At 42.8% G+C, this 17176-nt stretch overlaps 1 protein-coding gene across 1 annotated transcript in view; it reads left to right on the forward strand.

Moving 5' to 3' along the window:
• PTGER4 (prostaglandin E receptor 4) overlaps positions 1–16683 on the forward strand; it is a 29445-nt gene extending 12762 nt beyond the window's left edge. Inside the window, exon 2 of the mRNA XM_078674998.1 lies at positions 12902–16683. Coding sequence (XP_078531124.1) covers positions 12902–13495 — 594 coding nt within the window. The 3' untranslated portion in view covers positions 13496–16683. The remainder of the gene's footprint in view (positions 1–12901) is intronic.
• The last annotated feature ends 493 nt before the right edge of the window (positions 16684–17176 follow it).

Genomic DNA, 17176 nt, shown 5'->3' on the forward strand with positions numbered 1-17176 from the left:
TTTTTTTTTTTTTTTTAATGAATGTGATATTTCTTAATGTAACTGGTGCTCATGTGTTTGTCTCCAATTACTTTGGGTCAAGTTCGTGTTGTATAAAACTGCAAAACAAAAAATAGTCCTGTTTCTGCTTATAAATTGCTACAAGCCATGTTCTCACAGCATAATAGAACAGAAGGTTGCAGGGGTTAATATTATACCAACCCAGTAGCACTCATGTTATAAACCTTTGAAGAATGAAAAACAGATCCTGCAGAGATTCAAACCATGATCTCCAAGTTACGTTTGGCCTTTGGCAGCAGATGTCTTCACTCCCTGAGCTATGGTACATTAGGCTGTTTGATAAAACCGACCTGAACTTTTTAGAGAAAAGATAGCTTATTATTATATCACTTTTACACTTCAAAACTGTGTGATTGTGCAGTTTTTTTGGAGCCAGGGACATGAAGACCACAGGCAATTTTGATTGGATCCCCGAGGCTGACCCTGTATATATGTATATATATATGTATATATATATATATATATATACACACATACACAAAAAGTAGTTTTCGGGAAGGCCGGATGATGCCAGCTGGAACCTTATCAAACCGTTGTTATCTATTATATTTGTTCCACAAGTTATTTTACTGCAACCATTTTAAGTATGGAAGTATTTTGACTTCCACAACTTTGGATGATTTGTATATTTGCAAGCACAGTTTATAAAGTCTTATTCTCTAACAAGGTGAACGTAAAATTACAAGTCCCTTTTGGGGTAATGTAGTTGACATAATCATAGCTTTATTTCCTTCCTGTGTTAAAGTACTGCCGCTCAAAACTCCCAGACTTGAGCGCATATAACCACCTTCACTTCCTGTGTCAGTAATTGTTACAGTATGTTCATACTTTGGCAAGAGTTCTAAATCCGAAGGCAGCCCACACACTGGGAACATATTACACATACACTTTCTAGCACAGAGTACTGTGTATCCTGGTCTAAGACCTCTTTACTGACTGCCGCAGGTCTGATGCACACCTAGCAAACGTTATAGATTGCAAGTGGTCCATGCAAAGTGTCAGCAGCCCCCAGTTCTGACTTTTTATCTTCATCCCTTTGCATTCTGGAGTTTGTGGTTTAACTTTTTAAAGCTTTAAATAATCCGAGCATGCTAATTCATATACCTCCAAGTCTTTTCTCCCTCCAGAGGGTGTGAGGCAGTGGTTTGGGTTTTGGAGGGTGAATCCATTGAAATCACTGGTGATTGGAACTATTTTGTCAGGTAAGAGGTTTTCAGGTCCTGTGAACCCGTTAAAACCTTTCGATGGCATTTAGCTTGTTTGCAGGATGAAGATGACTGCAAGGGTGAGTTGAGACATGTAGGACAGTGTTGCCTAAAAAGAGGAATGGCTGAACGTGCCTCCCACACTTGTGGCCACTTACCAGCTCTGTAATAGCATGGAAAGCTTTCAAATTTTGGAGAATACAGGTATGCAAAATTAATAAAGCACAAAATACCGCCAGGCATAAATAATCGGCGTGGGGAAGCCACTGTAGAGTGGTCTGCCCTCTTTACAAAACCACAGAAACCCACCATGACCTACCAATCTAGTATATTGGCGGTGGGGATACATTATTCCTTGTAAACCCAGGTGTCCTTTAAGCATGAGTGTCCAGTGGAACGTGTAATGCGCGACACCGGCGCCATCCTGACCTATGAGCAACCTGCGTGTCACAATCTGGAGCTTGTCATTGCCTTGTTAAAGTTCTCTGAATTGGCTCACCCACCCAAGCATGCAACTTGCTGCTTGCTAATAAGCCAAGACTTTGTGAAAGTGCCATACAGACCACTACCACCGTGTTTTCTGTGACCTCCTGGGCAGGCTGTGGCCTTTGAACTGTTCTGCACTAGATACCACATTGCTTAATTCGTACGTTGACTCCCACGCAATAAAGACATTCACTTAGGAACACACGTATACATTGGCCATCGTTGTGTGTTATATTAAATGACAGGCAGATATGCCTCAGCCTGGCCCAATTACAATAGCGGCTTTAGGGCTTCTGTGAGAGGTGTGGGACCGGTCGAGGCACGCGCGGAGGCCCAGTTCACGTTACCACCGAAACCTTTTCTTCACTTATCAGCAAATGTCCCCGTGGCAAGAAGCGTTGAGGCTTGTCTTGAAAGAATCCAGTGTAGAGCAGAGAGGAATGTGTCACAGGCGTGGTGAGAAGTGCAGCAGTCTGCTGGGTGGGAGAAAGTACATTTTATAAGCCCTGCTGTCTGTCATTCAACGAGGGAGCGGCTGCCTGCGCGCAAACCCGCTAGACCCGAGGTCCTCGTCTCCTCACAGGCACGCAAGGGGCAGGTCTGCAGGGTTGGATACGGATCAGAAATTGGGCCGGAACCCCTTAAAATTAGTTTTTTTTTAAAGTGGCCAAAACACTGCTTCAATGTTATAAAAAGAAAGGGGGTGGAGGTTCTCTAAAACAGGCATGGTTTCTTAATTCATTAAATGGATATGTTGCCAGTACTCTTTGTGCACGGATTAGTTCATAATGGTGAACCACACCTGATTGGAAGTGGGGCCACCTTCTCAGGCTCACTGCTCAATCTGCATACGGTAATGGGGGGGCTCAGTGAGAGCCGGAATGACCCTCCCCCCTAATAGAAGCCTATCTGCCTGGGAAAGGCCGCTCAACCCCCCACTGGCGGCATCTGAGACAGCCGAAATTGGCCACCACCCTGGCCAAAAGGCAGCTTATGGCTTCATCTCAGACACAAGCCACTTCCAGAGTGCTTGCCTTACCAATCGCCCCGGTTTTGCAAGTGAGCTGTGGGAACACATTTTTTTTTCCAGTTGTATTCAGCACAAACTCGACCCGAAGATATTGGAGCGCTTTCCATCAGCACCAGTTACGTTAGTACACAAAAACACATTTTTTTTTTGTAGGCATCACGGGAAAATTAAAATGATTTACCCAGATCACAGGACCTCGAACCCACGCCAAAACTAGAACCCTTTCCCCTAGTTGCAAGGTTTGCAGCTCTGGACATAACGCACATCTCACACCAGGGACCGACGGGAGCAGAAAAAAAGGTCAGGCTTTCAAAATTAAAGTGCCAACAATAGTGACTCTAATAGCAAAAAAAAAAGAGTCCCACGTGAAAATCGGGCAGTTTTGAACTTATAAAGACACGTTGTGTAAGTGTTGGCAGTGTACCCCTGCCACTCCACTAAGCTGCCAAAACAACAGTCATTGTTTAGTTTTTTGTTTATGATGTACACATTGGCTACTCCTCCATGGAACAGGGTGCTTACTGTCGCCCTGGGTAAGCGTCCTATTCCCCCCCCCCCACCCCCTTCCCCAAATCCTGTCACCATCCATACAATTGCAGATGCTGCTTCCAGGACCACCTTAATGTATGCAGGATGGGATGTGTATGTCTGTCCACTTAATTATATTGTGTTCTGTACAGTTTGACTAAATGACAATAAAGAAATGTAAACAAAAAGGTACGTGCGTTCTGCTTTACAAGACATGGGAGACGGCGTCGTGCAGGCAATGTTTGTTGTAAGATTCGGGGAATCAACAGTAAACCGGCCCACTAGACCATAAAACAAGCCCACAAACAGACAGGCAAAAAAAAACTGGCCCCACCGACCTGTCGGACCAGCTCTCCTGGCACCGCCAGATTGCCCTAGGCCAGCCACCACCACCTCGTTTTGAATGTGACATTTCTAAGTTTAGCAGCCGATTTCCACAAGGAAGAGAGAGCACAGGTTTCACAATATGTGAAGTAACTTATTTTCACGGCTGTGTGTAACTATCGGATCTGTGGTTTGGCACAGTCTATATTTAGCAGTAAGTTGGCGCCTCTGTGCGCCAATAAAAAAAAGGTGGAGAACGATCACTGAATCACCCACCATGGTGCACTCTTTTTAAACATATCACAATTATTGTTGGACAAATGGAGCATTTAAATTTATCTCCCCCCTCCAGCACGGGATTTTGTTAGAGTTAACGAGTCGGTGGCTTGTTTTTTTCCTTGTTAAGTAATCTACAAGTTAAGAATATGTGGGCGGCCCCCTCCAAACCGGTGAATTTTGTCACGAAAGCAGGAGGTTCCCTTCTCTTTTCACGCCAGAACCATCTGGAAATGATACATAATGGTTTAAAAGGGACGGGCTCCCTCCAATTACTTGACCTGTGCTGCTTTGAGAGAGAGTTAAAACTCACCTCTTCTATGGCTCGTTCGCCCATTTTGTCATCTCCTGCCCCCAGTTACCAGATGAATCCATGACACCAGGTCCTTAGCTTTCCTGTGATATATCATTTTCAGGTGTGATAGGCCAACTCAAATGGGCCAAAGCTACAATTCCCAAAGCATTGGTGTTCAATAAGAGGCCACAGACCCCTGGGGTCACCCTCTAGCGCTCTGAGGCCCGCTGAGCTTGGTGCGTCTAATGTTCAACTTTACTTTGACTGTGTAAAGATAACAGATTTTGAAAGCAATATCATCACTCTTTAATTCGATTTTTATCGATCAGGTATGCGTGCTGCCTCGTTATTTTATGGTTCGTTTATGCTTTGTAAACAATCTTACATTCCAATTAAACCTAGAAATATGCGACTTCCTGTTATGTCACACCCATGATACCCTTGCTGCTTAAATCCCTCTACTAACTGTTTTAGGACTTCTGCCCTGATGGTGTGTTAATGAATGAAGGAGGGAGCCAGGTGGAACCCACCCACGGCTTGGAGATCTCTTATATGCCCCTGATGAGGATGATAACACGTCGTTGGTCTCCCGCTAACTGCCCTGCATTCGGGAACTAGCAGGTTCCTACTTATAATGCGGAAAATGAACTACAAGTCCATAATGCTTTTCTGTTAGTCACGCTACGAAGATTTTTAATTTTGCAGTTTTATGCAGCGTGAGTTCGGCGCGAAGGTATATTGGCTCGCATTGCATGAGCACCAGTTACATTAAACGTTCATTTTTGGTAAGCACGGGGAAGAGGTTTGCCCTGGACCCCAGGATGTTGAGCCGACCCCGAGGCTCGAACCTGGTTCCGAGTTCTGGCTGTTACGTCACCTTGCAGATGGTGTCAAGTGTTTATCTGCCACTTGGACCATACAGCGAGAGTTTTTTTGTCCAACACAAATTGCTCAGCCTGTAAATTATCTTCACTGAAGCCTGCACCCAATCGGATATCGGTGAAGGAGTTCAGATAAATGTCACTATAATGCTAAAATCACCGCGTACTCCACTCTGAACCGGCGCGGTGAAAGGTGATCCGGGGCCTTTTCTCTGCCAGGCCTGTGTTTGCCAAAGGCATTACCTGTGTGTATTGAGAAGCTGTTGGGCTGGCACCGACCCTTCCTATTTTTACCGTATGCGAGGTGGCACGCAAGTTTGATTATCCACATTACGGACGTGGGAGCAACCGAGTGCTTCAGAGTGCGACGTGACCGCCACCTACTGGTGGAAAAAACACGAGCAGTGTGTGCTGCCGATAGCTTTGCCCGAATCGCAAAGTTGTTTTGTTTACTTGATTTCCAGGAGAAAGTCGTTCCTCGGTATTCCAATGTAACAAAGCGGGCACTCGGGCAATGAGCCTGTATCTGAGATGCAGTCGTGGGCCGCTTTTTGGTCAGCGTGATGGACAATTTAGGCAGTGTCTGTGTTAAGATGCCGCCAGCGGCCCAGTGGGGTACCGAGCATCCTTTCCTATGCAGATGGGCCTCTATGAACTTCCTTTACCAACGGGGCGGAGGTGTCATTCCCAGTCTTGCTATGTCGACCCATTAATGTATGCAGAATTGAAGGGGGAGGGAGCGCGGGCTGAGGAGAAGTGGCCTCACGTATACTCCGGCGGATGCCTCTTTTAGAGAACCCCTCACCCCCTTCTATCCATGATACTTAAAACTGTGATGCTTATTTACAAGGCCTTTGCATCGCCTCTGTCACTGTATACATTAAAAGTTACGCACCAGCGGCGCAAGGGCTTGTAAATAGGCCACAGAGCATCATTTACAATGAGCCTGCTCCACTGGAGTGTCACTTGCTGCAACACTTTGGTGGCGCAGGGGCCTGCTTCATGTTTACCAGGCAGCACTGAGCCACTTTGCATGGCTTAATGCAGCCTTGTAAATATTGTTCCCGTTAACACATTTTCTGCGTTAAAGGGGCATGCAATGGGTGTTGCTGTTAGCGTTCCTAGCAACACCCATGTCTTTTTGACACTGCCCCAGATGAGGAATAGTAACCCTGAGGCAGCGCCAAAAACGTATGCCTGCCCGTTTCTTTTGCTGGAGGACCGCACATCAGGAAGACCTGCGGCGATGCCCTACAGCAACATGTATTTTGCAAAAAGGCGCAATCTGCGAATGTGGGCCACTTTTTTTTTTTTTTTGTAGAGTGCCTGGACCTATTTTTGATATATATATTTGTGACCCCTTTGCACATTGGCAGGCATAAGCTTTGGTAATTTCTTAGTGCTTTAAGCAGGGTCGGTGGCCCCAGTTGGTCTGGACCACTTCAAGCTATTGTGCACCAATTATCAATATTCCTATCTAGCCCAAGTCCTCCAAAATGTAAAGTTTGTGGTCCTGTTATCTTAGAATCTCAGGGCGGGGAGCTTTCCAGTCCAGCTTCTGTAAAGGTAGGGGCACAAGACAGCCTTGTTGCACTCTTTGACTAACTGCTATTGGGGGTGGACAGAGGAAGCGCTGTCAGGTAATTTTTTTTTTCCTCATGGTTTTTAGCTGCTGAACAGTCTGCCATGGTGGAAAAGGATATGGGCCATGCAATGGTTCGAAAAAGTACTGAAGAACAAGTCACATGTTATACGGAGAGGCATCTTTCATTCAGCCAATCACTCATTTCTTTGTGATGGCCTAGCAAGGTTCACCGTTGGGTGCTTTTCATTGTTTACATGTCTCCTTTATTTGGTCTCTAGAAAGGCTTTCTCTGTAAATGGGCTCATGCTGATGGCACACAATTCAAAATGACAGTTTTTCTAGGTCCATTTTCCTTTGCACCCCTGGAAGACTGCTTAGTCAGAATCCAGATTTTGATAGCAGACATCGGAGGAATAACATGAAAAAACACTTGATCTTCATAGGGCATAAGGAACACACCCTTAACTAATGTCTGGCTAGAACCCAGCCGCGGCCCGTACAGGTAAGAGTGGTGGGGCCGGGTGGAGGGGGGATTTCAACTGACGACCACAAGGGAAAAATAAATGATACATTTTCCCCCGTTGTCTTCTGTCGAACACCCCCACCCATCCACCCCGCTCTGTCCTGCACAGTCCGCGGCTGCTAGAACCCCATTTTTGATAGATGAGCATTTCCACTCAGAACAAAAAGTAAAAAAACCTATGAGAGATTATAAAGACATTTCCCATAAGCCCCATGCTACTGCTGTCTGCGGATAATGTGTCTCTTGTTGTTCATGTTGGAGATTTTGCGTCTGCTTTTCCAAGAGAATTGGTCAATTTTCATCAGTGCCAACTCTATGTAGAACGACTGCAACGCCTTCAGGTCTTAAAAAAACGTTTCCAATTGTGGGTGTTCATTTTCCCCCCAAAAAATCTTCTCGAAAGAGGATATATTATGTTCAAATTATCAAGACTACGAGTCCCAGAATGCACTTGTATGGCAAGCGAAGGTTTCAGGACTGGAGCAAGGTGTACTTGTCACAATGACTCAAATTACAAGTGTGTATTCAGCTGCTGTGCTCGTGCAGTATCACAGCAGTGCACCGGTGCCTTCTTCCCGTGCACATCGGACTCCCGCCAAAACCCTGCTGCCACCAAACCCACTTATTACTCCTGACACTAGTAATAGTACTCTTGGAATTCAGCATTGGCAGGAGCAGAAGAGAGCGTTACAGCAAACTCTTCGTGAATTGCGCTTTCTGGTGTTTATTACCCTTCTGTGCACTCTGTATCACTCCTGAAATGTAGTATTAAGCCTGGAACACTACAGGATTAAGTCGCATTTACTCGCAGCTAAATCTTGGTGAACCAGACTCCGTATTTGTATCAGTCGGCCCCTCAGGGTCTGTCCGTGGCACGTATGCCCTGAAAATAATCTCAGAGGCTTTTGGGAGTTTGTATTTTGTTGCAAGCACTGATCAAATCCACAAGGGCTGCAATGTCCTCGGCCAAACCAGAGCCACAAAGCGGTCGTTGCCTACGACCGACAGCTGTTCAATCTCAAACAGATGAGACGGCTTCCACAGCACTTTCTGTCTTGTTTGCTGCAAACTTGTCCTCACTATTTTGTGTTATAACTATATGCAATGTTGCAAGTGTTAAATGCGATTTTCACCACATTCATGTTGCCAGTTTTTTTTTTCCATTGCTAAGGTGTGTTTTTTACCACTTTACAGCCCCTGTTGTAAGAAATCGTTGGCAGTCTCGCGATCACATTACCTGATGTATGCTTTGTTTGACATTCTAAAAGAAGATTATTTGACATTTGATACAAAACCCGATAGAATTAGGTGTTATAAAGCTGTAATCTCCAACCCGCCGGGTTAGATCTCTAAAGAAAAGCATCCAGATTTCCTTGAGCCAGCCTTGAAGAAAGTGCAGTAGGCCAGGGCTATTAAAGGATCTTATCTGCCAGAGGAATTTCTACTGCTACCAATCTGCAGCAGTTAGACTGATAGGGGGTTCTAATTGGAAGGTCAGAAATGTGATCCTTGTGCAATGTCTGGCTCAGCAGTAGGGGAGGCGTGAATCCCTCTTAACCTTTCATGGAACAGCCCCAGTCTCAGAAATGGAGAGCAGCAGATATGGAAACTCCAGACCTCTCACGCTTCCATGTGTGAGAAGCTCATTAATTTCAGGCTTTTTATGTGCACTTTTGTTTACTTGTAGATTTCCGTTCGCAGTGGGATAAAAAACACATGTACTACGAAACTACGGAGGACAAGCCATGACTACACCAGCTCCTTATGCCTGGAAGCGACAACTTAAGAGCTCTGAAACATTGAGCAAATTACTGGGATTCGCTAAAGTTCTTATCAGCTGGGGCGTTAACATCTGTGAAAGCCCCAAAGTTCAAAGCATCCCCTCGCGAGATGAGGTCTTTGTATTGCATACATGCCAACATTTCAGGAGAGCAAAGTGGGAGATTAAAAAAAAATAATCGGGAGAATGGGGCCTTGAATCGGGTTACTGGCATGTATGGGCTTTGGAAGTGTGCTGCTGTAGGATCAGACATTTGAAACGCAAATGCACGTTTTTTTCTTAACTTTCAGAAGCATGGAGTGCAATGGCAGGCAGAGATGGTGATGCAAGTGTTGGGCACAGGCCTGGCAGGTTGTTGGCAGTGCATGCACCCCCCTGTGGCAGCCCGGGCTGAAACAGCCCCCCACCCCACCCCTCCAGTACTTTGCAGGTCTTTAAAAGACGATTTCCTTGTTAATGACGCTTTGTTGGTTTTTCACTCCTTCGAGAGCCCCTGCATTGCCACTCTTTGCTGGAAGAATTAGCACTTTACACAATACCAAGCCCTGTCAGCTGAAACCCCCAAGGAATCAGGTTTTTGCTTGTAGGAATCGGGAGGCGGGAGACTAGCCTTCAAATCGGTAGTCTCACACCTGAATCGGGAGGGTTGGCATGTCTGGTATTGCAGTAAGATGGGACCCTTCGAGGACGCTCGTCCCTTCTCAGGGCAATAATAGGCCAGGCCACAGTCCGTCTTTCATACTTCTTTCTCTTTTGCTTGGTAAGGCCTTTATAAAGTTCACATTTATTGATAGTTTCAGATTTCCTTGATCATATCCACTCCATGCTCTCTATTTAAATCTAGACCTCCCACTCCTATATTCTTTGTTTAGTTCACTTCATTTATTCTCCCATTAGGGCATGGGTCCTTAGAACTCAACGGGGAGAACTTGGGATTAAAGTAACCCCTCTCCCACTGTGGTAAAACTCAACAAAGTTCCTTTGAGGTGTAGCTGTGGCACTCCTTAACATGAGGTGCTGACACTTCTGGCTCATTGCCATAAAACTGAAGCAGAAATCCAAAAGCAGGCTCCTCTGAGGGCTTTGCCTTTGTTATGCAGTAAGATTTTTTTATCCTTATTAATGTATCCACATACGTAGCCCAGGTACAGTAACTCAGGGTTTCTGCACTTATGGTGCCCTGTCCGAGTTCTATAATGTCCTATTAGACAGAATGAGCACATTACTGAGTAGTCAGTGTAAAGTTACCCTAACTTCTTGGGTGTGCCAGAGCTTTGGCCTGTGTGATGGGACTTTAAAGTATTCGATGAAGGGTCTTGTCGGGTTGACTTGGAGCGATAACACGTAAACTTGGAAGCACACTGACCATGCAAAATGAGGGGGTAGTGCCTTTTTAATGGGAGGGGGTGTGAGTTTTTCTAAAATAGCTCATTTATTTTTGTGAATAGCTTGAAGAGAGAATCTTGTGAATCCGGCTGGCGTTCATTTCAAAAGATCAGTCTTTTCTCCGCCTACCTTCGGTCCTCCAAAGGGGGGCCGCGTATACTTGCCACTCGATTGTACAGGCTCTGCATGACTATTCCCAAGCCACATATTTACACACAAGCTGAGTTTTGACCAGGAAAGCATCTAAATAGATAATTTCTTTATATGGATTATAATATAGATTTTTTTTTTTTAGACTCTAGGAATCATTTCAAAGAAAGCAAACAAATTGGACCTTAAACAAACTAAGAAAATAATTTATTTGCAAGCGGTCATGAAATAAACATTTTATCAACGTTTCTCAACTGCGGATGTGAATCTAAGGTACACTGCTTTTCTGCAACCAGTCTTATATGTGTTCCTGTAACATGCAGTGAAACAAATCACACACTCTTCTCTGTCTCACGACACTCCTTCTCACTGACCATCGCTCTCTTTCTGTGTGTGCGTCTCTCTCTCTCTCTCCTTTGGGTGGTGTTATTGTGTTGTTCAAAATGCAGAAATATAAATCCCCATATTTCTACAGGTAACCATGAAATATTGTGGTGTTAAATATGCAGAAGCATAACCACCCATATTTTCACTGGTAACCATGAGATATGGAAAACATTTTATGGTTCCCTGTTAAATAGGAGTTTCGTCATGATGATGACATTACCCTCACTACATTCCAAAGTTTCACAATTATCAGAGTCCATATGATTATGTAGCAAGGTTATCTAAATTATCTCACGAGCTTATCTAAACATCCAGCACAGTCTCCGGCAGTTTTATTTGTATCCATTCAAGAAAGATAATTTTTTTGTGAAATTTGCAAACTATGTTGTAAATGTGGTTAATATTGCATTTTGTAGTAATGCTGAAGCTACAGAATCGCATAACTCCACTGACCCTCAACATAGCCTATTGTTATCCAACAGTTTACTTAACCTAGCGGTTTTCCTGCTGCGTTTCGCAAAAAGCTGCATTACACGACGAGCTCAGCTCGTCATCAGCGTACGGCAGGTTACGCTCATGACGAGCTGAGTTAGTCATCAGCCCCGAAGGGGTTAAGAAATGTAAATCAGAACATTTTCATTCAAGTTAGTGTAATTTATCTTATTTAGAAGAAATGAGCCTTATAAAGTTAACTACCCCAAAATAAAAATATAAAAAATGTGTAACTTACATATGTCATATGAACTTACATTGCCATCTTTGGGTTCACTTGAGTTTTGACAATATGGTCTGTGATGTCACCAGAACCTCTCAATGATAATAATGGACCAAATTACATGGTTATCCAGTGACACATATATCACATATATATGCAGTGGCAGTAAAAATAGATCAATGACACATTTTTTTAAAGCAACTGTACTAATAAATTTACATTTATTACTAAAAAGCAAAGGTCAAATTGCAGTTTATTACCACAGTAAAGTGAAATTTACATTAAACACTACTGATTCACAGATTGAGCATTACAATCACTTTTACACAGGAAAACAGCTCTGCTTATAGTAGGCCTCTTCAAAGTGATTATATCCTTTTGCACAAATTTAACCCCTTGATCCTTAAAAAAAAAAAAAAAAAAAATTGAAGTAAAAAATACACATGAAAAATCCAGGTACAAACCATATGTACAGATGAAGAAAGTGCAATCTGCTATTTATTACCATATTTATACACATAGAGAGCATGTGTTTGTTTCGGTCATATACACCATGTCTTCGTTTGCTCGACATGGGTCATATGTTATGCATAATATTAGCTCTAAAATAGTACATCGAATATGTTTATCGTATGCTAAGCCAACTAACCCGATTTACCAGACTCGAAAGACGGTGAGCAATCGAGTGGTTGATAGCAACTATTTGTTTTTTCAACATGTGTCAACAAGTCTCCTTTGAGTGTGATTAAAACATTGCAGTGTATACCCTAACACTCTCTGTTGCTAGGGAACCTGTTTTGGAAGCGAAGTTAGGGCATCAGAAGACCTGTTGGGAAACATGTTTTTCCAGAGAAGGTAGAAAGCGGACCTTATTAAAAAGCACAAACGACTGTCCTTGGTTTTTGTGAGCAAGCTAGTTTTCTCCAAATGTATTTACTAACAAAATAGCGCTCACAGGAATGTAGATGTAACTTGGCAGCTGCACAAAGACTCGATAAGTTAATGACGTCCAAGAAAAAAGAAGTCTTTACTTTCATCAGAAAAATAATCCATTGTTTTCCTACTATAAACAAATCCCAAAGGTTCATTATGTTAATACACTGGACCAAATGCTGTAATTGTTGGAATGCGTTTTGCCAATGCTCACTTGGTTCCAAAGTGCAAAGCATTAGAAGTGAGTCTGCCTTACTTATAAGTAATATTTATGTGTGGTTAGTACTGCCTTGACTATCCTAATTTACCTTGCCTAGCAAAGTTATAACATTTTTCCTGTCTTGATCTCTCTCCCAGGTGCGAGTCTTTGTTAACCAGCTGTACCAGCCAGAGGTTGTTATTGATATCGCAAGGAACCCAGATCTCCAGGCCATCCGCATCGCCTCCGTCAACCCTATCCTGGACCCCTGGATCTATATTCTGCTTCGAAAAACCGTCCTCGTGAAGCTCATCGAGAAGATCAAGTGCCTCTTCTGTCGCATGGGTGGAGGCAGGCGATCCCACACAAGGGGCAGCTTCAACTGTGTGGAGGGCAGGAGGACCTCATCAGTCCTGTCCAGTCACTCACCATCCTTCATCTCCCGGGAGCTCAGGGAGGTCACCAGCACCTCACAGACGCTGCTTTACCCACTGGAGCTGAGTGACTGCAGTATGAAGGGCAGCAACACGTTGCCAGGCACCACTATTGGTGCGGGTCTGTCCCGGACGTCGGATAGGAACTTGCGTGGCTCAGACTTGTCAGACTCCTCACAGGGGACTGATGTGGAGCAGTCCTGTTTAGTAAAAGAAAGCAGACCCACAAGAACATCAAACAGAACCTCCCCGAAGGGCAATAACCTTCATGTGACCTTTCCAAACGAACCAGTAAATGTATCTGAAAAATGTATATAGTGGTAAATCAATTGCTCCCACACATATCCTCAAACTCTACAATGACCTGGTGCAGTTGGCAGACCTGCACATTGCATGAAAGACACTTCCTTCACTGGGAGTCAGTGTCAGTTACACAGCCTGACAGGACGTGGTTGTGTTACCTCTGGATAGTTCCGCTGTTCCAGAAAGATGAATGTCACAGAGTGGACTATGCTCTTGAAAACAGATGTCACAGAGCAGCACATTCCAACACAGCTATTGGTTGAAATGACATTGGTTTGTGTTGTCTAGAACTTGGTGGTGGTATCTTGTAGTTGGAATGAGCTCTACTTTCTTCGTAAGAAGGTCGAGTCTTTCTTTTTAGAACTGAAGCCTATTGTGGTTGAAGGCGTACTGTGCATTTCTAAGACAATCTGACTACCTACATGCTGATATTAATGTGTCTAACTATGTGTTAAAATGTGAATTTTTATTGCTATGTACATAGGAAAATTATTTATTTTCTTCTCTATGAGAAGGTGAATTTTTCAGATGATCAGCAAGTGTAATAAAATCCAGTGCCATATTCAAATTACTGTTAATTTCATGTGAGTTAAACCAATTCTTCACTGGACATGTTCTGTAGTTTCATGTTTTAGTATCAGTGCACAGTTCCAAATGTGTGGGGCCAAGTGTTGTAAACTGGGCTGATAGAAAACATATTTGTGTTTGCCTTGTCCTCAGGGAGGAGCTGCAGTTAAGCGATTAGATGAAAATACTAACTCTCTAGCCTTTACAGTGACCCTGTTTGGGCTAGATCTTTCCAAATAGTTGGAGTTCTTTGTGACTTTGGGTGTTAAGTCGGGAACCACGGCCATATTTTGATTGCTTGCGAGGTAGAGCAGGCCAAGCAATTGTGTTCAGTAGAAAGTGAACAGAGCAATGCATGGTGGCATCTTCAGCTACTTGAGAAGTTACTTCCTGAGCAAGTTTATTAAAGGAGAAATCTAGTAAGAACAAAAGTCCACTTCCCATAACCGCATCCCAAATTACTTAAAATTAGCAACTTAAGGATTTCAGAAATGTCATTTGTTCAATGAAGCTTGATTGGGGTTTGATACATTTTTAAAAATCTGTTACTAGATGGATTCATCAAGAAGGTACAGTGCCGCAGACAGGCTGTTATGACCTATATCTTCAGAAGAGCTTCTTTCATCACAGACGTAGGCTCAGCCATTCCCTTCAGTGCTGTTTCATTTTCTTCCAGAGATATCCCTCTGCCCAACCCAACGTGTGCTACTGTGTTCCAAAGGATGCTCTGATCCTCAGTAAGCACATACTTTAAGACCAAATCAAACCCACATTAAAATTTGACTGTAGACTTTTGAAAATGGAACACTTCGCTTTTGACATCATTGAATAATGCTGTTGAGTTACTGTCTAAAAAACAGAACAATATTTGAAACTCATAGAAACGTATTTAGGTCTTTGTTATTATGTCAGGTCTTTGAATATAATACAACCTAAATCACTGTCCACTCCTCTATGGGCTTATGAAAATTCAAACCATTCACCATCCTATGTAAAGTGCACTTTTGCCATTGTCATACAGTTGGTTTTCTGAGACTGAAGAGCATATTATTATGCTTTAGCTATAACTCCATGTTCCCAGATAACCCAAAAGAGAATTTAAAGCACATGAAAGAATTCCCCTTTAACAAAGGTGGAAGACGAGCACATCGATTGAGCCACAATTCTTTACATATCCTCAGATTTCCTAAACACATTTAAATATCTTAATTTTATTTTAAAACATTATATAATATGGTTTATGTCCTTAAAAGGGAAACTATAGATAAAAAGTAGTTTTTGTACAAAAACTGTTTTGCAAAGTTTCACTTAATTATGTTAATTGTAAAGCTATTAGTGTTTTTGTTGTTGTGTGCCCTGTTTTGGTCATGCCATCACAATCCTTGGCTCAGCATGCAAACAATTCAAAAATAATAGGAGTCTACCATTGTGACATTGGCAAAAATACAGTTACAAAATAATCACCATTGTACTGATAGTCTTCAGCAAGAGAATAAACATACTGTTTGCTGAATTAAGTTAAACTTTTCAAAACAGTTCCTCGTAAGGTACCCCATTTTAAAGATACACATAAGAAATGCAAATGTATTCCTTAAAGGGGGAATAAATATGGACTATTTTCAAGACTTGCTTTAAAGTTTTGAGTAGAGCGTTTGAACCCCAGAGCTCGAGTTGTCTGGATTTTAGAACAGCCAAATACAATGCATTTATTTAGAATAAATCTAAATTGGAACAGTTTACATGGTGGTTTGCCTAAAAATCTGCTGGCTGTAATGGCTCTGGCCGTCATGGACCCAGGTGTAACATGCCTTGAGCAGGCACAAATCCGCATGAGTTTTGTTTCCTCATAATTGCTTTAATGCCTATGTGAAGGGAAATGGTAATAGCAGCAAGAAGGAACTTGTAAACTGAAATATTTCCATTCTCTTTAGCTGTCGCCCCTTACCCTCCGCATGGTTTACACTTCATGGCCGAACCACTGCTAGCAGTATTCATAAGTACATGTCTTAATGAAAAACAAGGGACATTCATTTGACTGCATTCCCAACTGCTTCCAGGGGGTTGGCAAATCCGATCTAAAACTGTTTGGAGACGCCTAGAAACTCAAAGGGTACCGTGCAGTGCAATGCAGTAAAATGTATTTCAGTGCACACTACAGTAGGTTATGTGTTAATTTAAAGAATTTTCTAATTCCCTTGTGGAATCGGGCACCATTGTTGGTTAAGCTCATACGAGGGGACAAAGGCTACCGTCTTTCTGCAGGAGTTGGTCAAAGACAGCCGGATCCAGACCATCTTTCAGGACGTCCACATGGGATACAAACAATGACACTAAATGCAAATTATTTATTTAGTAGTTGATTAAAGTGAAAAAAAAGGTATGGATTTAACCTTCTGGTACCAGTGATGGACACACCCGTTTCAAGCTCCTGCAGCTTGGTTGTCCTTTATTTCTGTGCGGAATTGTGCAGGATTTATCAAAACATAATATCAAGCATGTTCTGTTGCCTAAAGTGTGTATGTGAATTGCTTCGTTGTGATTACATTATGAACCCGATGTTGATGGTGCGTCAAGAAAGCTGTTGTGCTGGCCAAAATGTTTTTGGAGATCACAATAAAATGGAATTGTTCATTTGACTGGTTTCTGTATGAGCTCATTCAATCAGTAAATTGTTGAATAACTTTTTAATCATTATTTATACAAAAAAGCAAACCAGTGAGTGGTTTGCAACACCTGACATGGATTATATGCATCCTCGATTAATAATAAGTACTGCATGAATAGTAAATCTTTTGCATCTCTATAGAAAAGGTTTGCCATTGACAGTATTAAAACCGTGTTGCCTAACACAGGTGATGATGATTATCAAAAACGTACTACATTTCCCGATCAATCCAGCTGGGAGGGTAGATTTGGCCAGTAATGTGTTTCATTTTAAAGAACTCTGTTCTGGCTAAAAATGAGGCATGTCAACAACACGAGACCTGTTCTTATGGTGAGTATACTGTTCCTGATCAATACCAACCTACACATCTATTGGGTTGGAGCTGTAGCCATAATCTGGCCAGCTATTTACTGGACCAGGCTCACCCTTTACGGTAATATCATAAATAGAAGGTGCGCCTAATC

This window comes from Lissotriton helveticus, chromosome 2_1 (assembly GCF_964261635.1).
Source record: "Lissotriton helveticus chromosome 2_1, aLisHel1.1, whole genome shotgun sequence".
NCBI classification, from domain to species: domain Eukaryota; kingdom Metazoa; phylum Chordata; class Amphibia; order Caudata; family Salamandridae; genus Lissotriton; species Lissotriton helveticus.